This window comes from Chaetodon trifascialis, chromosome 11, assembly GCF_039877785.1.
Source record: "Chaetodon trifascialis isolate fChaTrf1 chromosome 11, fChaTrf1.hap1, whole genome shotgun sequence".
In the NCBI taxonomy this organism is placed as follows: domain Eukaryota; kingdom Metazoa; phylum Chordata; class Actinopteri; order Chaetodontiformes; family Chaetodontidae; genus Chaetodon; species Chaetodon trifascialis.
The window spans coordinates 15,804,259-15,829,788 of NC_092066.1; the positions used below are offsets into that span (position 1 = coordinate 15,804,259).

General features: G+C 42.1%; 1 protein-coding gene across 3 annotated transcripts in view; it reads left to right on the forward strand.

Moving 5' to 3' along the window:
• The window catches only part of epha4b (eph receptor A4b), an 86,166-nt gene extending 74,213 nt beyond the window's left edge, over positions 1 to 11,953 (forward strand). Inside the window, exons 14-19 of one of the 3 annotated variants that reach the window (XM_070974943.1) lie at positions 383 to 444; positions 3,490 to 3,699; positions 5,982 to 6,131; positions 6,283 to 6,476; positions 7,972 to 8,112; positions 8,318 to 11,953. In XM_070974943.1, the coding sequence (XP_070831044.1) occupies positions 383 to 444; positions 3,490 to 3,699; positions 5,982 to 6,131; positions 6,283 to 6,476; positions 7,972 to 8,112; positions 8,318 to 8,417 (857 nt within the window). In that variant the 3' untranslated portion in view covers positions 8,418 to 11,953. The remainder of the gene's footprint in view (positions 1 to 382; positions 445 to 3,489; positions 3,700 to 5,981; positions 6,132 to 6,282; positions 6,477 to 7,971; positions 8,113 to 8,317) is intronic. The other 2 variants (XM_070974945.1, XM_070974946.1) reach the window with 2 other exon arrangements.
• Positions 11,954 to 25,530: the final 13,577 nt, after the last annotated feature.

Here is a 25,530-nt window from a genome sequence, read left to right on the forward strand (position 1 = left end):
CAAACACGCACAGAAACACACACTCCTGCAGGTGCAGGTGCACAGCGATCCCACCACAACCCCCCTTCCCCCTTGAGGCTGATTAGTATTCATGAGATCTCAGGAGGCCCTCTTGTACACACACACACTCACCAACACACACACACATATTCTGGTGGATTGGTCCATTCTAATTATCTCCTGGCGTTTATGGAGAGGCCTGATTAGAAGCTGTCAGTGTGACTGATGACGACATGCCATGTTATCCCCTAGAGAGAGACAGAGAGGAAGGCTGGTCACAGCTGTGGACTCCACGACTTCTCTGTCCCCGACTCTTTATAGTTGGTGTCCTTCTTCCTCGTAACTGCTCCACTAACAACTGCCTTGTTATGTGCCTCCGTAGGTAAGCCAGTGATGATCATAACCGAGTTCATGGAGAACGGATCTCTGGACACTTTCCTCAAGGTGAGTCATGCCTCAGCTGGAAGGAACACAGCACTCATACTTCCTCCAAGGTCGGGGCAGCAAGCTTTTCTAAAGGCCATGTGGAAAATGATGTCCAAGCTGTTAAGTGTTCATTCTCCCAAACTGCTGTACTTGAAGGCAGATTCTTTTGAAAATATATAAAAGGCACCTGATTGAAATTGTCTTTCATCTCTCAAAGCTGGTGAATTCAATCTATGAAAGTTCTACAAAGTCCACCAAGGACTTAAGTTTAGTTGATCAAGGACTTCAGAAGTATCCTTAAAAATCAGCTTTTAAACAACATTTTCACGTGTAGTCCCCACAGTAAGAGTGTAAACTATACATTTAAAAAACACAATTGTAAAATCAGACCTTACATCTATAAGGTGAAATGTTGAGTGAGTGAAAAAATGGTAAAAAAAAAAAGAAGTAAAAATCACTCCCGTTTCACCAGCAAGAAACATGCCATCAATATACAGTACACACACTGCGGTGGTGAGACGGACGGAGAAGTGGATGAGACCAGACGCATTCAGATGGATGCACGGCCTCTCCACACTTTCATCACATGATGTTTGATACTGGGTTTATGAAATGCACTTAGTGTCCATATCCCAGAGCAGAAAACAGCAGCAGACTGCTGACAAATGGGTAATAAACCAAAGAAAGTGTATTGCTTTGTGTGCAACATTTGCTCTGTCAGGGGATACAAAAATGAACAGTTCATATTGCAAATGTGAGGCAATACCACAAAAGTAATAGGGTTGTTATGAGTCAAGATGGCAACTGAGAATAACACTGGAGATCACCTCCAAAATGCCAGAAAATTGAGATTTAAGGAAAATCATCTTTACTATGAATGAACACAGAAATACATTGACCAGAAATACTTCTAAGGACATTTATTATATTGAGAGAGTGGTTTAAAAAATGGTTTGTAGAGCAAGCCATAGAACAAAGAGTTGAAATTCATGGCTGAGTATTACAAAAGCAAGTCCTGAAAAGCAGATTTTTAGTCAAGGTTATTGCTGAACATCTTATCAGTGATTTTAAAATCAAAGGAAGGCTGTGAAAGTTTTGCTTTGTAATTAAAATTGACATTATGACAAGAGTTAAAAGAGCCTGTCACTCGATAGGTCATTACACAAATTGATGTTTTGAAAAGTCCCTCAAGCCATCCTCTGAAACATATCACAAACCTGCAGACACATTACGTTTATTTATCATATCTGGATGTGTTTTCTCAAAATCGCCGGAAGGTTTTGAAGCATTTCTTAAAAAGTCAATTATATACACAGAAGTATGGCTCTCTATTTCATTGCAGATGCAGTAATCGAGCATATGATGTGTACATTTTACTAAATGCACAATTCATGATTCCTGTTCATAAAAAACATGTGCAAAGAAGTTGCAGGCGTGCACTATTATTTTAGCTCAGGAGCCCTGAATTGGGCTTCGCATACATACATATGAAAAACTTGTTGCAGCCCTCACGTTCCTGACATTGAAAGTCCCCCTGATTCATATTCAGAGTTGTTTGTCAGCCTGTAAAATCACTGCAGTGCTCCAAAGCCATTAAGCCTGTGATGATAGGCCCATCGCTAAATAGACACCAATCCCATCAGCAACACTGAAGCAAAATGAAATGAAGTCTGACAGATAAAAAATGGCTAAGGAAGATAGTGTCCTGACACACACACACACACACACACACACACACACACACACACACACACACACACACACACACACACACACACACACACACACACACACACACACACACACACACACACACACACACACGCATGTTGTGCGTATCAGGATGTATGGTAATGAGGGTTATAAAGAGTGTCCGCAGTGGCTCAATATAATTATGGAATCAGTTTTATGGGTTTACAACTCATCCGTGCTCCTGGCATCCATATGTGTCTTTAATTAAGCTGACCATTTATTAAGCAGCCGTCCCTCAGAAATAACAAAACCACTGTTCTGTCAGACAAGCTCTTCCTCTCTTTGTTTCTACATACAGTGGCCTTTCTAGCCGTTCCTTTATTACATTTCCTCCTTCAGTTTTCTAGTAAGAACTTCAATAATACTCCAGAATTTGCCAAAAAAGTCTAATTTTCCATCTTCACCTGTCTCATCTGTCTCCTTCATCTCCTTCTCTAACCTCTCTGCCCTGCATTTGTCTCCACTCGCTTTCCCTGCCCTGCCCACCCTTCCCTCCTCCTTCCTGGCAGTACAATGTGGTGGGCAGATTGATAGAGGAAGTCTGTAGGTTTGTTAGACAGTCCAATCAATCAGCATCTCACAAAACCACCGGCTAATTAACTTACTCCACAGCTGCCGAGGGAGAGAGAGAAAGAACGATAGAGAAAGGGGAGGGGGTGCACAGATGCAGAAAGATGAAGGAAGATATAGATGGATGGAGACTGAAACTAAGTAATACAGAGTTCTTTCCGTCTCTGAGACAGAGACTGAGGAGACACAGAGATGGATGGAGAGGACAAAGAGACAGAGGGAAGGAGAGATGATATAAAGGAGAGAGGGTGACTGATAACATGGATGGCTTTTTAACGGGGACCGTTGGCCAGGGGCAGAAATAATTGGCAGAGGAAGGTGAGCCGGACCGTCATCGATCAACAGGCTCTGCTCTCTGCCAAAGACAGCTCAAAACTGAAATCTAGCAAGCTCTGCTTGGGCATACGGTCAGTATTAGACGAAAGTTTTGTCTGCTCTGTCAGATCCAATCCTCTGAAAGTAGGAGTTTTTTTGTGATCCTCCATTGATCCCTGGGAGGAGAAATTCATCTTTTGCTTGTCACCCTCCACAGAGAGAGGTCAAAGCACAGGCTTAGCGAGAGCTGGAAAGGATTCTTGCTCAGGGACACTTCAGAAGTGCAGATTGCTGCCATTACAGGTGCTTGAATCCTGGCTTGAACCTTCACTTCCAGTTGAGGTTGTTGAAGGACCCCGCCCTAATCACTACACCACCCTGCTGCAGCATTTACACTCTGTGCCGTCTCCTTGTCTCTCCTTCCAGAAACATGATGGCCAGTTCACAGTGATCCAGCTGGTTGGCATGCTGCGTGGCATCGCCTCAGGTATGAAGTACCTGTCAGACATGAGCTACGTTCACCGAGACCTGGCAGCACGAAACATCCTGGTCAACAGCAACCTGGTCTGTAAAGTGTCTGACTTTGGCCTGAGTCGGGTCCTGGAGGACGACCCAGAGGCTGCCTACACTACAAGGGTAAGATAAACACTGACAGGTTGCAGCTGTCTTAAATAAATGTTGTGTCCTGTTATAGTTCATCCACCCAGTGTCCTCTACACGGTAAGTCCAAATTCAAACCAACATGCATAAAATTGTTTTACAAATGATGTTATGGCAATGCCTCCATGATTCAACAGTCGAAAGTTGGCCAAAAGGTACAACATGGACAAGTTGAGAAAGTTTATGTAGATTTTCCGACACAGGGGAGTGAAAACCAGGAGTGAACCATTCGCATTAGTTTTGTTTAAGGTACATTACTTCAAATAAATGTGGGAAACGCTGATCTCTGAGGAAAATCGCTTCTAAATTGTATTTAACCAATGACTGTATATAACGCTGGACCGCATGACAGCTCCTCAAAAGTGAAAGCTGGCTGCAGTATAGGCCATAAATCCCTCCCTGTTAGTGGATGGTATATAAGCCCAACCAAAAAATCTAAATACACATCAAAGGTGTTTTCTCTTTGTTTTTGTTTTTTTTTGTAATTTTAGATTTTTTAATTTAAGTTCTTATCACAATGATGTAAATTCAAGTGTTTGGTTTTAATTAGCTAATGGGTGGGTAATGTCATGATTGACAGTGACGCCTAATTTTGATGCCACATCTCCATCACCTGATCACTACTGCACAGATGACATCATTAGTGCAAGATGCCAGTGCCTGCATCCAGATGATTTCACTTTTTTTGTACAGTGTGAGGAAGCGGCGACGTGTCAACGACCTTGTGTACAGTCACTGGATATATAACAAGTTACCGAGACTTGAGAATGATGAAAACAGGAACTGAACTACTTTCATTAGTTCTACTGCCTTTACTCACTCTCTAAACTCCAGAATAGCAATCAGAGAAAAATTGTCCAATCAGACCCGAAAATGAAAAAGTAAGCTGCAGTCTCATGAGAGGCATGAGGGAGCCTGCTGCTTTGATTCCATATGTATCAACAGGGGGTCAGGAAGACATACACAGACCTGACAAGCAAGGCAACAGCTGTGATATGATATGTGAAACGTTTCTGTAATAACAAAGACTAAAGGCTCTGAAACTATATTACACAGTGCAGCTGGTTGTCTAAACAGTATAAGTTTTGCATGAGGCCATGACGCACAAGTGATGATGATGAAACGTATACTCTTCACAAAATGAAATGCTCACGCACAAACTCCTCCTCCCCTTTATCTTTTTGCCTATATATAGTCAAATCAAAGAAGTCTTTGGTAACATCACCATCCTCTCACAGAGCCGAGAGAATGAAGAAACTCAAACGTCAGTGAGTTAAACCACTGCGGAGTAACTCATCTAAAATGCCCACAAGGAGATGGTATTATTCATATTCATAGGAAGTGTTGGGGATGTTATTTTTAATATGGCATTAGCATTGCCCTGGGAGGAGTGTATCAGCCGCTGACTGCTCTATTGCAATCACACACACACTCCCACTGATGTCAGGAGACCTAGATGGAGAGCTGCAGGCATGGAGGGTGGGGTGGGGGGACAGGGAGAGGCCGAGGCGGAGATGGGGAAGAGACACAGAGAGGGAGGATATCAAATAAGAGTGAGATCGAGGGAGGCTAAGAGAGAGGGAAAATAAGACAAGGCAGGGGAAGGATCCAGTGAGAGCAGTTCAGAGAAAAAAAGAGGACGGGGTAGGGGTGGACAGGGGGTGCTGGAAACAAAAGTACAGTGCCGAGTGACTTGGCAGCTTTGTCTTTTATTTGACTTTGACCAAGCAGAGATGGGGAATGCTAGGTGGTGCAGAGGCAGCTTCCGCATGTTAAAAAGCTGAACCGAGCCCTATAGAGGTAGTGTGAGTGTGTGTGAGACAGAAAGGGCGGGGGGTATCTCCCTGTCTACTTTGTCTATACAGTGGGCTTTATGGAATCCTTTTGATCTGTGTATCAACAACAAAGGCAGGAGCAGCATGGAAGGAGAAAACTGATGGCAAAAGAAAGTACAAGAATAAACAGAGGAGCAAAAGTACTGGATGTTGTGAGCATATTAGAGAGGAGTGCTGTTTTGTTAAGTTGGTGTGTAAGCTCACCTGCTGTGTTCTTAAAAGCAGCGAGCTTCTCTGCAGCCACCATCTTGTTATATGTTTTGTCAGCTCTGCTCTTGATTTATTATAGCGCTTTAGCCACAAACGTATTACTAAAGCAACCTCTAAATATTTGCACCGTGGCAGGCGGGGTAAAACATCAAGTTCAGGGAGACATGTTCAGGATGCCCAGTATGTGTTGACTGTGTTGTGAACCATTTCCAGGGAGGGAAGATCCCCATCAGATGGACGGCTCCAGAGGCCATAGCCTACAGGAAGTTCACCTCCGCCAGCGATGTGTGGAGTTACGGCATCGTCATGTGGGAGGTGATTTCATACGGAGAGAGACCCTACTGGGAGATGTCCAACCAGGATGTGAGTCACAAACACAGACATCATGTCTCATTTACTTTAACCTCGATCTTCAGCTCAGTTCCCTGCTATGAAACTGAATTTTCCAGGACATTTTTATTTCCCTCTCTCGTATTGATCCAGAACATGATATTTTACACTCTCTCCCTTTCAGGTGATCAAAGCAATAGACGAGGGCTACCGTCTTCCTGCGCCGATGGACTGTCCTGTGGTGTTGCACCAGCTCATGTTGGACTGCTGGGAGAAGGGACGCAGCGACAGGCCAAAGTTTGGACAGATTGTCACAATCCTGGACAAGCTCATCAGAAACCCAACCAGCCTCAGAGAGCTGGCCAACAGCTCAGCATGGTCAGTGGGAGAAAGCTATAAATTAAAGCTGGGAAATCAACACATTCCCTGACACACGCATGTAGCCTTGAGATGATTGGATTAGATTATAGGACGGTCTATGCATTGAGGACGTAATCACTGCCTCAGATCTACATTGTAAATCTCCTTTGTCAGTATTGAAAACTGTGCAAAGTAGAAAATGTCATTCTAGTAAATCATGTTCTTATCTTTTCTCAGCAAAGTAATATTTGCCAGTGAATAGGTGTGAATATAAGGTTGTGGTTTGGTATATCCATAGTCACACCTTCAGTTTAATAATCTCCTTGCCTCCCCAGTTGTATTGTACACACCCATAGAATAGCATTATTTTTACATTTACATTTTTATATTACAGGCATTTATCTGATGTGAGTGTGCAACAGAATATGTTTCAGTCCCTTTCAAAGCAGACAGAAGCAGATTCCAGCAAAACCAAAAAGGGTCTTATTGGCTATGACAGTAAATCACTGTATGTAAGTGCAGTTGCTATTAGCCCCACATATGCAAGGTATTCAGCAAGTTTAGGAGGGAAGCAAACAGGGCAGTGAGGGGACCAATCATTAATCATACTTACCCACTAATGGCTAGGTTTAAAGTTTAGGGTTTATGTTTTCTTTTCACAGTGGATTTGAGTCTGTCATGCTGTGGTTGTTGCAGAATTAAAGCTATTCTGTCCAAAAACAAGTCCAGCGCCATGGGCAAGCATTAACTGGCTCTTCAAGTGTGTTGTCGACAGCTTTTACTATTATTAATGTCCTAACAAGAATTAACTTCAATAACTGTTGAAAAAGAATGAAACTTGATTTGGCCACTTCACAGGACAAAATGTCCTTGACATTTTTCTTCATATGATGCAAAATCAGCTTTTTAAGGCGGTTTTATGTTTTTCTGACTTCCTGTGTGACTCTAAGGCTTTACACCCAAAGTTCCTCAGTCGAGCATCCTCTTGCACAAGGTGCAGCAGGCTTCCAATTAGCTATATTCAGCACTCTTCAAATAGGCACTACATGCGCTGTTCTTCAGCCAGATCTTGTTGAAGTTTCCCTTGCTCACATTAGATGAAAGCAACGGTAACGAGAACTAGAAGCAGCTATTTTTTGGATGAGAGGAGAGGCCACATTAGTCCACACAACACATTGTGAGCACATGAAGTGGGTGTGCTCCGAGAAAGTCTGACCGGGCTGCACAGTTTGCATCAATGGTTATTGGTTCCACGTTGGTTTCTTTTGTACTTTTGTAACAGTGTGATCAATACAAAAAAACATTTAAAAGTGAGAAGTGAACAACTTAGCAACTGTCTAAAAGTTTACAGAAGTTAACTTCATAATGTGAATTTCACAATCCAATCAGTTTTTAAGACGAATTGGATAAAATTGCATTTAGACTTTTTAAGACAATTTAAAGCCTAACATTTAGATCATTGGACTTTTAAGGACCCTCAAAACCCTGAGTGTGAGTGTGCTTTGTATCCCAGCAGGGAGGACCCGTCCACCCCAGAGTTCAGTGTGAACACAGTGGATGAGTGGTTGGAGGCCATCAAGATGGGCCAGTATAAGGAGAACTTTTCCAGTGCTGGATATGTCAGCTTGGACTCAGTCCTCTACATCAGTGTCAGGTACAGACAGCTGGTGTTAAATGAACAGTAAAAGACATTTCATTTGTGTCATCTGAAAATTAAACAAGGGGATTTAAACAAGTATCTTGGACCTGAAACCTCAGCAGCTACTTGGCAATTGAAGCAGATTGCAGTTTTTTTTTTCTCAGAAAGTGTCATTTATAAATAATATTTTGGTCTGCATTTTTTTCTGTCTTCCTTGCAGTGAATTGGCTAAGATGGGTGTGACTCTAGCGGGCCACCAGAAGAAGATTTTATCCAGTGCGCAGAGCCTGCAGACCCAGGGGACGCATGTCCAAGTATAACAGTTTCCAGATAAACACACAGCGTCCAAAATGGACGCTCCTGTGAAGAGTTTCCCTTCTGAAATGGAGTTGTAATGGATACTCTGTGTTCGGGCCTCCATTGATTTTGACACACACTGAGATGGAGACAACATGGACGCATGACTCCTTCACCCTCTCGCAGTTTCACCATTCTTCCCATCCTTGATGGGCACTACCGGCTTTAGCACTCCCAGCACCCTGGTGTCTGGCTGCAACACCACCACCACCATTAAGGAGCAACAGAGAGACACGTCCAGCAACAAGGCCACATCTAGAGCATCCCAGACCATTTCACATCATATCAGCTCAGCGAAAGAAGAAAAAAAAGTTTTTTAACAAATGACAAAAAAAAAAAATTAGAATATAATTATTATCACTGTCTGTGAGGTGTACAGTTGGTTTTTACTGTCATTATGTTTCTGTTCCGAGTTTTCACCTTGAAGAGTTTAAAAGGGTCAGAAGATATGTATATGTGTAGATATATGTTTATATGGGCTGCGTGTCCCACAACCGTAGAGATGGACCTAACGTTTGTATTGGTGGTGAGGGTTATATTGCTCAACCTTAACAGGAGTTATTACCTAGTACATGCATAGCCCATTCCATTGCTCTCTGTATGCAGAAAGCTACTGAATGAGCCAGATTCTGAATGACATGAATGTGTGGGGTGAGGGGAACAGAAAACCTGGACCTTTAGAGATAGAGAGGGATGTAGATTTTGCTAGCTCATGTAGGATGGAAGTGATTCATTTAAATAGCGTATTTGACCAGGACAAGGGCTTCCCTAGTGACTGCTCTCAGACACATTTAGCAACTAGACCCACTGCACGTTTGCTAGTCTGCTTGCACTGAAGACGTGAGTGCAAAGAAAACAGCTGAAACTGCTTAATGTGCAGTTAGCACAGAGACATTTTTACTCTTCTATAACTGACTGTCTATTCCAAACAACATCATCTATTCAGTGGTTACAGTGATGTTGTTCAGAATATTTCAGCCCAACAGTTTGCCTTCCCGTGTTTCACGTGTGTTAAGAAAGTTATAGTGCTTTGTGTCGAGCAAAGGTTGATGCCAAGGTCATGATAGAGTTGACACTGTTAAAAACGTGTAGCTTGTTTTTCCAGTGTTGTGCCATGTACAGTAACCTTGAAATGTTCATCTGGGCAAAATACTACCATTCTTACTATACCCTTTCTTTTGTCAGTTGCCATGGCTGGATGGCAACACAGGGCTGGTCACAGTAATTACAGTGTTTTGTCTGAACAGTCTGCTTGATGAAACAGAGCATCAGGGTGGACCATTTTTTCAGCAAGATGATTATCCAGTGTTGATTTTCAGCTGTGCCACCACAAGAGGTTCAATTTCACTTTAAAAAAGTCTTGTACTGTCTCACTTTCTTGTTATCAGTCATGCCAACCTATTTCAAGCACCCCTAGTTTCAAACCAATACACAGAAGGTAGATTTACCAAACAGTGCTTTCAGCAAAAAGCAAACACACTGCTTTGCTGATTTTTCTTTATCAGAAGGTAACTGCTGCTCATCACATCAATTACAAGGTTAAATATAATGGGACCCTCTTTGTGTGCACTGCATTAATGGCACTGAACCTGCTTTAGTGTATTCCCAAACCAGTTTTAATATATGTGGTACTCTATAGGACCAACAGTGGCAAAACGTACAGTATATATGATTGTATCATAGTGTAAAATATGTACAGTGTTGATTTCCAATGTTAGAATGTTTGTAATGATAACGATGATGACTATGATGTACTTTTATTGTGAAAAAGAGATTTCTGAACTCGTTCAGGGGTGGGTCAAACAGGAAAAAAGTGAAGGAAGGTGATTTGTTGGTGGGAACAAAGGAATGTAGCATGGTGCAAAGCTTCAGCTTTGATTGACTGGTGACAGTGACTGCAGTTTCTACCATAGCGTTAGAATGAGTAGAATGGACTTTCTTTATTGATACACTGGCTTAATTTGAGTAATTAGCAACAATAATTACACGCACTTTTTAAGCCTGTGTCCGCTTACAACACAACTTGTAAAGAGGCTTGTTGGGTGAGGAAGGGATGGAAGAAGGGAGAAGATGAGATAAGAGAAGTTCTGAGATCAAATTTCCATCCAGACATCACAAAATGAACACTTGCTAAGCCCCTCCCCTGAGCAGAAATCATCCAATCATAGCTTAGCAACCGTAACTAGGCACGGCAGACCTGTTAAGCTGAAATCAAGGACCTGGTGTAGAATGACAAAAGCTGGGCACAGACTGCAGGAGTCTGAGGCCGATTTATCTCCGATTCGCCCTCCTGACAATCGGAGGAGAAACCAGGTCTGGGACCGTGGTCGGGACCAGCGTTCATCCGCTACCTGGCAGCACAACAACGTGCTTTATATCTGTTTTTTTGTTTGTTTGTTTGTTTTTGCCAGAAATGGTAAAATCATGGCACGGAAAATATGTTTAAATACAGAAAGCATAAAAATACATTTATAGCTAAAAAAAGAAAAAACCCAGAAATGAAATACCGTTTGCCAAGCCACAGCTATTCTGTCAAATATGCTGCACGCAAAACTACAATACACTCTGTCTGCAACTGTCAGTACATTCTACTCTTGCTAACTCTATGATTTCACTCTAGCGGACTACCCTTGACCGCTGGCCTTTTAGATGCCTTATTTACTGAGCTATTGTTCTTTTCTGTTGCCCTACAAAGGCAATATTAAGAGTAAAGTGTATGTACAGGTAGTATTTATCTGTGTTTTTAAGATGACCTCATTATCAGCACCCTGGTTTTGTAACATCCCAGAGATCCCCTCCAACAGCACCTTCACTTTGATTCCTCGAAGCAGAACAAAGTCATTTTGTTTCTAAAATATTCTAGTAAATCTTAAAGCTGATGGACCTAAAAGCTGACGGAACCGTCGACTGAATCATTCTTATTTATTTGAGTCATAAGATGTACGTTGATCAAGAAATGAAATCAAAGAAATGCAGGTTACAATTTGATTTGGATGTATTTGGCTGCACAATTTCTGTATTTTTATGTGCAAAATTCCTCATGCAATGTCAGGATTAGAAAAGGAAAATTCCCAAAAGATGAGGGTATATTGCAACAACAGCCTCCCTTTTTACCAGCCTGTTCAACACTCCCTTTTGAAATTTTAAGAATGCAGAAGTCATACCCACGCTTCAGTTTCAAAATCCCAGGTTTGTATCACTATTCACCCTACCAAGGTTAGCTATGTGGGTTGGTTTGCTTGGTCTCAAATACAGTGTTTGTCCTCCATTGCCCACCATGTCTGTATTGTAAATGTTCATGAGTGCTTCTCATTCGAGACTTTCAGCTCTCTGTCTCTCTCTCTCTCCTTGTCTTTCTCGCTCTCTCTTTCTTTGGCCACCGTACAATGCTTATTTGTCCCCATGCCAGTCTCCTCTGCGTTGCTTGTTGTAAAGGGTGTAGGCATTCTAATGTCTTTCATGTTGCTGTAATAAATATGCTAATATTTCTAATTTCTCACCTGAAGCCTTCAGTGTCTTTTCCTTTCACACATTTTCTGCCTTTTTCTTTCCGTCTCCCTCTCTCAGACACACACATGTACACACATACGCAGTAGAAATACACTTATTCACTGGCACAATTCCACAGTAAAATTACACTGGGGCTCGCAGAATATGACAGCATAAAATTCAAAGTGCCTTTACAAGAAAGCGTTATGAAGCTCTCGCTTAATTATTTTTTGCTGTGCAACAAAGCCTGAAGGTATCAAATTTTGTTTTGGTGAGCGTCTGACCAGTCTTGCAGAAAATCAGTGCATGGCTGGGAAATTCAAGGGTAGTCTCATTTGTCCCCATTTCTGCTCTAATGGTGATAGCGGTGGTGAAATTTCCATCATAACAAAACTTCAATGGCAAAATATGGCCATCCTGTAACCACATCTTCATTATCTGTGTGTGTGCGTAGTGTGTGTGTTCCTTACTGAGAGATAATTTTGTCTCGAGGGAGGAGGAAGGTCAGCGACTCCTGGCCTTGGTTAACCCCTTAATGCACTGGCCCAGTTGCCGTCACTCTATGTTACCGCCATTACACCTCATTTAGCCCATCATATTAGGCTCCATATTCCCATATCGCTCCCTCCCCGTCTCTCTCTCACACAGACACACACACACGCACGCACACACACACACACACACACACACACACACACACACACACACACACACACACACACACACACACACACACACACACACACACACACACACACACACACACACACAGCTAGACGTACAAAATATTCAGGGCCTGTTCTCCATTTCCTCAGTATATATCTCCTCCTACTGCCCTCCTCTTAATCTTTCTGCTGGCCTTGTGCATCCCCATTTTTTCCTCCCCTTTCCTATCCATCCTGTGCAGACAGACAGAAAGGTTGTGGCTAGTTCCCTGACCTCGACTACCCCATTATCTCCCCTCTCCTTGCTTTTTCCTCTTCTCATAGCTTTCTAATTTCCCCTACCTCTATCCATCTATCCATCCACCCGTCCATCCAAAAGTTTTCTCCACACGCAGCCCTCTCTTTGAGGTCCATTGCCTCTTTCTGTATCACTGATATCACCACTGGGTTTCTTTTCACTATTAAAGGCCAATCCATAACTTAGGGCTTTTGTCTCCAGGTGTCACAATAGGGAGAATGTCATCTCACGTATTTACTTTGGATAACATGGAGGCTTCTGGGAGCCAAAGGCTTGGCCGATTGATTCATCATGCAGCTGCTATTGGCATCATGTGAAAAGGTCAGGTGTCCCTATGGAGAACACTTTAAAAGGCCATTGGTGACTGATGAGCCTGTCATGTTTGTATCACATACATGCACAAGCACTCTGTCTCTCACTCTGTATCTTTGCCTTTCTCTTTGTTCCTCTTCCCTACACTCTATCTCCACGACACACACACACACACGCTCTCTGTCTCTCCCATGGGAATGGTAATTGGGCCCCTCTGTCATGCTGTCAGGTGTGGGTTTGAGTGTCCCCTCATGTGCAACAGCAGACATTAAAATAACACAAGAGACCAACAGCCATAGATCCACCGTGACCTCTGCAGGGTCAGCCATATGTGCACGTGTGTGTCTGGATGTGTGAATGTTACAACTGTGTGTTTATAACGCTTGAGATGAAAATAGATGTTCATGTGTGAGTAAGCTGTGTGACAGGGGTCCAGATAAGCCTTTTTCACCACTGTCCTAGAACTGAAACTCTCCGTCCTGCTTTGTGTTTAACTCTGTTAGCTCTAAAACCTCCATTAGCTGTAAGCTATTGGCTCTATTAGCTGTTAGCTCCGGTTGCCAAACACATCACAGGAGACTGCTGTCGTTACCTAGATCTCCTCCTCCCGAAGTCAGCTCGGATTTGTGGTTCACAATAGCATTGTCAGGGGACAAAAAAAAGGGTATGCCCATGCTGATAATGGGTTTATTGTGTCCTTTCGGATTGGAACGCATCATATTTTTCATGGGTCTCGCACTGAGCAGTCAGCCAGTGATAGTAACTATGGTGACAGCATTGTAGTCAGTGCCTGGTTCAATTTGACATTTGCACATACATACATACATACATACATACATACATACATACATACATCGGGGTCCCGGAGGCACCCCAGGCAAGATCTCTGTTCATTCCAAACAAATTTTTTATTGGCCCTGGGACAATGGGACAGCGCTAGTCCTGAGCCCTACTGTGTGAGTATCAAAAGTGGATACAAAAAGAAAGCAAAAGACAAAATCTGAACCGGAGGAAAGATTTCATCAGTCATTGGTTGAATTTGCTGAAGTTCCTGCTTTGTCGCTCTTGATTGCTTTGCGTGTGTCCTCTCTAATCAAATATGTCTGAGTTCAGACAGGCTCAGTGTTTCGCGGTCCGCACACTCACACACGCACATGCACACATCAGTGCTCTTCTGTCTCATGAGGTTTTAGTTTGCTATCAAAGCGATTTCCTGTCTCAAATTTTCATCAGTAATCAAAGTTCCTGATTGAATTTGAAAAGTGAGCCCAGCTCTATAAATCACATTACATGCCTCACTCCCATCATGCCTGCTCTCATCACACACAGGAATGAGACGCCACCCTGGGTGTATGCCTGCGTCATGGTTTCTGTGTGTGTGTGTGTGTGTGTGTGTGTGTGTGTGTGTGTGTGTGTGTGTGTGTGTGTGTGTTGTGTGTGTTGTGTGTGTGTGTGTGTGTGTGTGTGTGTGTGTGTGTGTGTGTGTGTGTGTGTGTGTGTGTGTGTGTGTGTGTGTGTGTGTGTGTGTGTGTGTGTGTGTGCATGCAGTGGAACAGGAAAATGGAAGTTGACAGAGTTGTGATTTGATCCAAGCAATTTTCAGTTGGGACAGATAATGCAAAAAGGAGAGGAGGCTGGTGAAAGGACAATAAAGATAACACACCTGGGTCTGACTGCATGTGGAAACAATTCTTGATTTAGTGTCAACTGGATGTCAGATAAGTGGAATTTATTGAATCATTGCAGCTCAAATCAGTGCTAAAATCAAGTAAAATTAATTAGTTTAGGAGGTCTCTTAAATGCTTTTGCTGTTAATAAGGATAGATTATTGGGCAGATGCATTGGACACAGGCCATGGGCCCGCTGGGTCAGGGGACCTCAACCTAATCCAGTCCAATATTTGTTTATCTTTATTTCTTTCCCTTCATATTACATCTTATCTGCATACGGAGGCTACAGTTACATTGAATTAAAATATAGTTAAAGCAGAACAGCCATGCTTTAAGAAAATCAATCCCGCATCTCCGGCTTTAATCTGATTTAAGTTTTATAGTGTCTTTCATCACTAAAAATGGAAATTCTGTTGCAGGTTTTGAAACAACAGCACCTGAAATTTTTGGTTTACCTGCAAGTGTCACAGAAACAGGCACAAAACAACTATGACAAGATGCAAAGCAAAAAAAAAAAGAGACAAAATGACTACAAAGAGCTGCAAAACTACTACGAAGAGATGGCAAACAATTGCAAAAAGATGCAAAATGACTGTGCACAGGATTCCCATTGTCTCATAATCCACCAATGGTTGCTGAATCCAAATATGCTAAAAACTATAGTATTTCCAAATACTGTTTGACCCAAGTCAAATAGGTGACCAGAAAAAGAGAATCAGCAAGAATACTGTTTGTATTGGACAGCTGTCACCACCTAAAATCAGTAAGACATTTTAAAATGGAGTAGAAGCAGAGAGAGGATGAACAGGATAAGAGGAGAGGAAAACAAATAGAGATTGAGTTAAAAAAAAAAAGGTGAAGAAAAACTTGGAGGGGTTTGGAGGGACTGAGATAATATCGACCACATAATCCCTCACAGATGTGGAAATCACTGTTTAATGCCTGGCAGACATGACATGCTGAACTGCTATTGGATGACTCAAGAGGGACTTTGACCAAAGACAAACTCGTTCTTGCTCAAATCGTGCTTTCGCTTGATGGAGAAAAGAGGATGAAGCTCTAAATTTAGAGCAAACGTAGCAGGACCACATCTGCTGGTCTGTAAATTACACTAACAGATACACACAGGCTGCATATCTCTGCAGGGCTCAGTGATTCATGCAAAGTGACAGTGTCTATAGTTTTATTTATTGAAGTGTAAACATACTGTAAGTGTCTTCCTACTCGGAAACGTACAGGCTTAGTTTTGCACTTCTATGAAATCCCATTATAAAGCCAGTGTGTGACAGCTGATTGCAGTACGTTGCATGATTTCCTGCCCTTGTTGCCTGTGTCTGTGTTCATGTGTTTGTGTGGAGGAGAGACACGAGTGTTCTTTTGTACACACCACGCGTTTATGCGTGTTTCCTCTCCCGTATAATCAAACACAGCTCTTCAAGTGCCATCAATCAAGCTTTGAAGTTGGAGGGAAGAGCCTCTAAACCGCAGCAACCCTCCCTCTTTGAGCTGGAGGAAGCTGTTTTAGTGTTGGATCCATAGGAAAGGTTTTCAGAGCCAAAATGAAGGTACAGAGGCTCGAGGGGCCGGCAGCCAACTAGCTATACAGTATTATGTATCACATCAGAAATGTATTGGCTGATGAAATTACAAGCTTCCGTTGTTGACATCCACACATATTTCTTTAACAGCGTCAAAACAATATGGTTCTACTCTCAGCATCGGTCCACATGCTTCATGTCCCTTCATGTCCCTGTCCTGTTCTTTCTCTTCATCATCTGCTATGTTTCTCTGGTTCTCATCTGAGCAGGACATGAAGGCTGCATTCACAACACTTTTTGCGGTAGCACAGCTGTCGGAGACAAATGCAAATACAATACCATATGGTTCTGTTAGATTACAGAATAAATGAAAGGCACTGGCCTAACCATCAGCAGAAACTGGGGTTCTGTGTCTTGCTCACAGATGCTGCAACATGTGGAGAGGAGAAGATGAGAATCAAACCGGCAACCCTGCGACTGACGGACAACCCGCTCTTCCTGCCAAGCCGCAGCCAAAAACTAAGGTGATGGTGGAGAACTTGAGGGACTGTCCAAGTACAATAAAAACTCAAGTGTAATAAAAAACAAGATGACTTTCAGTTTGTGTCAAACTACGATTTCCAAAGCCAGTAATTATCTTAAAATATTCTCTCTCTGAATTCTGAAATGGATGAAATAAAAATTTAATAATATCATCCCCAAGAAACTTTCTTCCATCATTATCTTTGGAAGAACGTCAGAACTGTGTTTTTATCACAGTTGCAATGCCTCCAAGAGGACCCGGTAGGCTGCTAGGTTAACTTATTCCAAAGATATGGGGTGGTCTCTTACTTTTCCAGGGCTGTGAACGGAAAGCACAGAATGTTTCAGTGGTGGGTTGGATTGAGTTGAAACTGAAGGTCTCACTGGAGTCATTGGAAGTGAAAACATTTTTTAGTGAAATGGTAGAAATGCCTCCATATTGTGGTATTATTCTGGATGTCTAGAGTGTGGATTGCTGCTTAAAAAAAAAAAAAAAGCCACATACATTCATCTCCTGGTCGTCTTTTCACTGTCCTTTTCTTTCCTATGCTACCTTCCATTCTGCATCTACTCCTCCTCTTCCTCCAGCCTCTTTGTCATTTACATAATGATTGCACCTGACAAGTGGGAATGTCTACTTGGCATCGATTGGTGGTGACCTGTGGGGATTTAGCTAGTGGAATAAGAGATGACAGAGCATAGGTGAGTGGTTCTGTTGTGGTTTCTGTGTATCTATCTATAGGTGTGTTTGGGAAATCATAAGGCACATGTAAGGACGGTTCACATTGTGCAGAGAAATTCAGAGATTGCATCACAAGTATTTAACAGTGCACCGACAAAAGAATTAGAGGAGGACAAAATGAGGGATCGACCAGCTTGTGTGACAGGATGATCAACGAACTGAAGTTGATGAGAAGGATTTTTTGGAGGTCAAGGGTCAATAACCTGACTAAGACATTTGGCTCTTCACATTTTTTTTAGACCATCTGAGGCACATTCATTTGGATTTCAGCAACCATGTTCAGATGTTCATTTCTTGCTTATTTGTATTCCATAATGGCATAACCACTTTCTGTAAAATGTACCGACTTAAAAAAAAACTAAAAATGGTGCATAATCCATTTTGGTCACCTCAGGATCTTTGCATATTAAATGATTACATCTGTCGTGTGGTGAAAACTACTTACATATAGGTTCAGCATGAAGAAAAACACAGGTTCAAGCTCTTTGAACTTGGCAATTACTGCATTATTGAATTCCTCCAGTTAATTTTAGAAAGGTTTTCATACCTTTAGGGCTGCAGAATTAATAGCCCACCCACTGGTCCACCACTCTGGTCCAGACTGAAATATTGCCTGACTTTTCCTCTAGTGCCACTATCAGGTCAAAATTCCAAACTAATGGCATTCCCTTCAACCTCAGCTGTACTGCTAATTAGTAAATGTTAGCATGCTAACACACTAAAAAATGGTGAAATGGTACAGAGCCACTAGCTAGCTATAGCCTTTTTTTCATATGGTGCACTACTGCACTGCAAACAGAACCATATGATCAATCAACTGCAGCTGTAATGAACTCTATTTCCATTAGTTTTTAAACCCGATTCCAAAAAGCAAGGATGGAGTGAGGTTCACCACTTTGTGAACACATGATTGTATAAAGCAGATTACTACATGAGCTCAGAAGACCACGGTTGTTTTTGCCAGTTGATTGTGCTCTGTTTTTATTTACATGCCAGACAGCGTCCCTCCTTTTCTGTTTTGAATTGGCATAGACTTGACCTTTTTTTTTTTTTTTTTTCAGATAATAAAAGTTTTCCAAACTTTACACAGGTCATTTCAGCATTTAATTAAACTAAATTAAACCTGGAGCAACCGAATGCACAAACACAGTAGTTTGATTTGCTTGGGCAGAGGTGAAGAAAATAAACATTGGAAGCACACAGAGAAAACCAGCAGGACAGTCAAATTAGAAGCTGAAGAGGAAAAAACAGTTTGTGGCTTTTTGCAGTGTAAAACCACAATCAAATGGTTTGCAAAATGTCATGGAAAACTAACAGCAACTTTGGAGGAACACCAACATATGCACAACACACACACACACACACACACACACACACACACACACACACAAACCATAACCACATGCAGTATGTTCACATACTGCGATAGCTGATGTTTGACCACATAAGAGGGGTTACTAAAACTGTTCAAGTGCTGACTCAAACTCTACTTGTGGTCTGTTCACAAAATATAAGGCGCATTCAAGCCTTCCTCTCTGTCCATACCCTTGTCATACTCTGTGTGATATGAATGAATGTTTATTGTTTATGCCATTACAGCAAAGCATTTCATTGTGTGTGTGTGTGTGTGTGTGTGTGTGTGTGTGTGTATGTGTGTGTGTGTGTGGGGGGGGGGTTGGCTATGTGCACACACATATAAAGAGCAAATACACAGCTAAGGGTGGGCAGTTGAGGCTCTAAATCAGCTGCATGCTTACTAACAGAGGTTTGACCCAAATAACAGTATAATTTATGAAGGCTTTTAGGCTCCCAGGCAGCCATGGAAATAGAACAGAGAATAATGTGAGCCTGACCGTAGCTACATCACTTCAGTTTATGTCCTAGTCTTTTACTAGGACACACGTCCGTGGTTCTTAATGATACAGAGACAGTAAACACAATGTTAATGGACACTGGGTTACAAAGATGTGCACAGCCGCAAATGTCATGAGAACAATTATGGACATGCTTACAAGCAAGAATACTAAACAGGTGCAGGCGGGCATGATTAGAAACAGAAATGGAATCAAAAGTAGAGACAGTACCGTAAATGAGGGAGAGGGAGTAATGTGAGGAATGTGAGAGATGGAAAGATGGAGAAGGAGGGACAGACTGAAGCTGAGAGATCATTAGTACTACACTGTAAGGCTCTGGCCCAAGGCAGGGTTAGAGGCTGAAAAAGACTGTTAGCAGCTGCTGGAGGAGATGACAACTCAGGGAGACCCAAAGGACAAGTTAAGACATCCCAGGCACTCATATAGCTCTGTGTCTAAGTGTGTGTGCATGTCTCTGTATGTGTGTGTATGTTTGCATGTAATCCTGTGTGCGACCCTCCCTGTGCCGTAGCGGGTCATTTGCCTTAGTGTTTGAAGTGGAGATGCGGCTCTGAAGAACAGGCTCCTGTCATGGCTCCACAGATCAGAGCACAGAGCGACGGGATGCCATGAGAGAGGAGGAGAGGGCAAAGACAGACAAATGAGATGACATGAGACCTTTCCCACACAAGCTTTTTTCTTTCCTGCTTCCTTTTATGTGCGCTTTACATCTGAAAACACATGTTCATGGGTGAAAACACGTATCAACACAAGGGTTTTCAGGTCTTTTTGCTAATGATCTTAGTCTATACTGAAATGCCTGAACAAAGATCAATATGAACAGTGGATACATAAACAACAGGAAAGTGGCTGAACCCTTCTCTCATAGTTGCACTCTTGCCTTACAGAAAAATCTACATGTGGGTAATGACAACAGCAGGGCTCTATCGCTTATACTGACATTTAAAGTGAGTGATCAGGAGGAGGGCTGAAGGCTCGCCTCTTGATTCCTCCGGGCATGTCCGTGTCACAGCTGTCGGAGCTGATGGCAGCCATTCTAGATAATGCGATTGAAGCGGCTCTCCGCTCTGCTCTGCTTAAAATACGCACCTGGTCTATTTTTGGTGGAAGTTGCGTCAAGCTGCACAGAGAAGATCAAGCCGTGCAGGAAGTCCGCCACAAGGAATAGCACAGAGCACAGGTTCCCAAACGTATTAGTCAAAGGTCAGGATCTGATTTTCACTGAAGGACAGAGGCTAAATAATTTCACTTTCTTACAAAGTTAATGTTATTTTTATAGTCTATACCAGTGTAAACAGACTCCTAAAAACATTGAAAATCCATAATGATAACAAGATACTGAACTATGAAAGACTCCAGCTTTCAATACAAAACCCACAGTTCAGCTACCAGTGAGTTATCTTGAGCACGAATTCTTCTTCTGGGACTTCATACTACCACTGGCCAATGAAAATACACCTCTTGCATCTAAAAGACAAGCTCATGATTCTCCGTGATTATCTCCAAAGTGGGTCAATTATGAAATACACAGTTTTTGGCTCATTGCCAGTGACTGCCAAGCTAATCAACAGTCACACATTGTGTGCGCTGGATGGGAATATGGTGAGCTGGATGTGACCCGCGGGCCAGCAGTTGATGAAATGGGTTGCAGTCCAGAGTCCAAATTTTGAGAAGGCCTAGAATAGAGCAAGCAGTCAATTTTCAAAATAAAACACCTTCTGCAGATTCTCAATTGTAGATCCAGACCAAAACAAAACATTTAACTAGGTAGCCTAATATCCAAATGAGCAGTATCTGAGCAAGTCAAGAAAACCAGGGACGCAAAACGACCCGCTTCTGAAACACTCCCAGTGGGGGATGAAGTCATGTGGAGGATGGAATAAGCCGGTGCCACAGACGGGACATTATAGCGCCCTGCATGGTGGAATGAAGATATCACATCACCATTTTCCAAAAGCTCCATTTTCCTCGTCCACAATAAAATGCGAGCAGTGTTTACAGATTCATCCAATCCAGTCTGGAGGCCTCAGAGAGGCAGACCACTGCAGAAGAGTCTTTCCTTTGGCTTTCTCACATGCTCAGAAAACTAAGAGTCCATTGATAAGAGAGCTCGTGAGGATCAGGGAAGCGAGCAGTACGCTAGTAATGACATTACGCCGTTCTTTCTGAAACGATACACAGTCAGATGATCGACTCCTGACAGAGAGAGAGAGGAGGGAGAACAGAGAGCTAAAGGGTTGCAGAGTGAGAGAGGAGAGCTAACTTGTGCGTTGACATGTTTTTCTCAGACTTATTATCACGCAAATTAGGTCCTGCTTTTCTGCTGATAAGGTCAGCTGTCAGTCTAGGCTTACTTAAAGGAGCAGAAATGCAACAACAGATACACACGCTGCCGTACACACAAACTGACTTTTAAGCTGATTTTGGATCATTAGGACACTTACAGTAAACACACACATACACATACACAACACAACTTACACACATTTTATTTCATTTTAACGTGATGACATATACTCCCAGTCTCTGGAAAGCCTGGCATAAAAAAACTTCTGTCTAGCCCTCCTTTGGATTCAATTTCATAGTCATGTATTCTAAACCCGTACCCCCTTCTAAGCTCATGAGTCACAAAGTATAAATTCAATTGCACGTTGCAATGCGTCCCTGTGGAATCCCTCATGTGAACTGCGCAGTGCAACAATGGCAAGAACAGTCAGGTTTTTTTCTGTGGGAAAGTGTTCCCGTACGCAGGTGCCAGGCCCTGTCATTCTGACATATTCATTCTGACTATGGCAAAGAGGGTGCATAAAAGGTATTGCCAAAAGCTGAGCGTTTGTTAAATGAAGATGAATGGGATGGTTTGGATGGTTGGAAGGTGATATTTTATTTAGGATCAGACGTTCTGTTTGGTAATGTAACAGCCACTCTCACAACAACATGACAGCCCCGGGAAATGGATATTGATTAGAAAAGGTTGACGTCCCCCCTCCCTCGTTTTTTTTTTTCTCTCACACTCCCTCCACTTCTCATCCCTCTCTCCCTTGCTGTTTTACTCTTTTTAATACTCTCCTTCCCTCCACAGCTGTCTCACAATTTCCCTCCTCTCCGTCTCTCTGTCTGTTGTCAGGCCATAATGTGTGATGTGCTGTGAAGCATGATGGATGGTTTGAGCTGATTTTAGGGCCCTGCAGCTGAAGCTGGGGTTTGAGGACACCTGATCAAATTTCAGTCATGTACGTGCTATTTTGTGTGTATGTATGCATGTGTGGGTGTGTATGAGCCAACAAGAGCAGAGAGAATACACAGAAAGAGATTTGTCTGCAGGCTGAAGGTGAAATGAATATCAGCTGAGGCTCAACCTGTGGATCGTCTAACAGTTAAAACTGCAGAATTACCAGCAACGTTCTTTTACACAAAGGAAGTTATATTATTCTCAAGCGTGCAAGACATCTGTCATTCAAAGACAGCTTGATGTGCACTATAAATCCATAACTAACAGCAAATGAAAAAGAAAACTGTGTGCGCACGTTTCTCTATCCATCTGTAGACTGCACCACGGTTACTGCACCAGCCTGCTAATGCCATAAGATGGCACAGTCTAAACTCATGTACTGCTGATGGATGGCTGTGTACGGTACTACCATCATCCTGTATTGTCCTACAAACTCACATAGACACACACACTGAAACACACACTTGCTTTTGACACTGCACTGACTTACACTCCCTTACCTCATACTGACCACATCCTATAACATTGCCTGAAAACTAAAACCCTGATGTTGAACCTGCAATAACTGATTAGCCACGTGGGAGCAGTGAAGAGAAGCTGTGAACATCATCTTTGAAGTCGACATGGCAAACTTGTGAGCAAACAGTTGCTCATTTATACATCCAGCTGTCCTGTTTCTGGTCACCTGATGAGTCATTGTGATCATTATTACAATCGGATACAGTAAGTCATTATTATAAGTAGGTTTATCAGATGTGTTTCTCTGAAAATGGCGGATAAGAACATTGAGAGTGAATCACACAGCAAAACTGGCCAACAAACCAAAGCAATGAGCTGAAAGATACAAACAGATGAAACAATAGAGCTGAATGAGACTGCTGAGTTCATTGCGAGGAGAGACCCTTTTTTCACAAAGCAGTCACGTAAACATTGTTTATATAAAATAGTGATGACAGCAGCTTTAACTAAATACCTAAAAAATAAAAGAGTTGACCATAAAAATCACTGGTTTATCTTGTGGGGACTAGCTTTTTTGTCTGCTAATTAAAGGTCATACTCCTTAATGTGAAAGCGTAAACAGATAATTGTCCCCACACAAGTACTTCTACACACACACACACACACACACATAGACACAAGACGAGAAAACACAGAAGCAGAAAGCATGAGGAGGATATATTGTGTTCGTGAACAATGGTGTAAGGCACGGTACATGATGACATCATTAAAATTCCACACAGATCTCCCTCAGTGTACACACCACACCACGCATGCACAGACACAGACACAGACACAGACACACACACACCCCTCTGGCATGATCTCCTATGCCCATACACTCTCGTTACCATTCAGCTCTGATCCCTGATGATAACCTCTCCTGGGCAGATGCAGCCTCATAGTGACCAGGATTATGCCTTTTGACAAGTCCAATTAATACAGGCCTAATGACAGCCATCATTGATTAAACAGGGAAATTCATAATTGCCTGGAGGTGAAAGGTTAATACACCATTATACACACCGAGAGCTCACTCTTTAGTCGTTCTTTCTTTGTGCTCAATGTTTGAGGGATAATTGACCCCCAGAACGTCACCTGCAATTACTGCATTCTTTCTTTGTGTCCTTTTATTGTTTAGGGATTCTGACACAGTCATCACTGCTAGTGATGACATAATGTGGTTATTGCCATAGATAGAACACAATATTGACTACACAGACCAAGAACATAATACAAAGACTATAATAACAACCACCAGTGATTTCTAAATCTGTGAGGAAGCCTTCTTCCTCCTCCCTGTCCCTGTGTTTCCTGTGTTCCCTCTACCCCTCTCTGTAATAGCATGGCAGCTGCAGCCAATCCACACTCATCAACCACAAGATAAAAACCCACATCTCCTCAGCAGTCTTTGTGTACTCACTAGCCTGGTAACAAGTCTCCTCCATCTCCCTCAGTCAACATCTATTATTTTCTTTTTTCAAATAAAGATTTCTCTGCGATGAAGAACAATGTTGGTGGTGGCAGTTGCATTGTGTATGTACAACTAAATGACTAAGTACATGCTGTTTGCTCATGACAGGAGCACAAATCAACCATTTTCAAACTGTACCAATTTTGAAAAAAAAAAGAAAGAAAGAAATCAATTGGGGGCAAGTGCCTGTCACAGACACAGAAAAGCATTATCATTCATTTGGACTCACGTTTGTGTCCTCCTAATGAATTTAAAGTCCAATATTCACTCTCCTTCGATTTCTGGTTTAGTCTTTATTGGCTGGCTCTTCAGCTGTTAAATACTCAGTGTTCATCAGTTAAAGCTAGTCATTAACTTGTCTGCTGTTTGGTGCAGGAAAAGTAGTGTAAAGTGGGTTTATCAGAACTTTTTTGTAGGTTGATGAGAGTAATATAACAATAATAATAAACCTTATTTGTACAGCACCTTTCATACAGGAGTTGGACCTCAAAGTGCTTTACAACAAAGAAATCACAGGCACCAAGTGAGTGCTTCACGTAGAAAAGACAATGGACATAAAAATAGGGATAAAAAGTGAATGGAAAATAAGATGGAAAATAAAACCCACTTGATAATGATAGTAAAAATAAGAAAGAATAAGAAAAATAAAGACAATGCATAAAACCACAAAATAAAATACTAAAATCTAGGTAAAAAATAGATTACATAGAACGCATAAAATCAGGTAAAATACGACGATTTTAAAGAAGTGCAGCAGTGTGT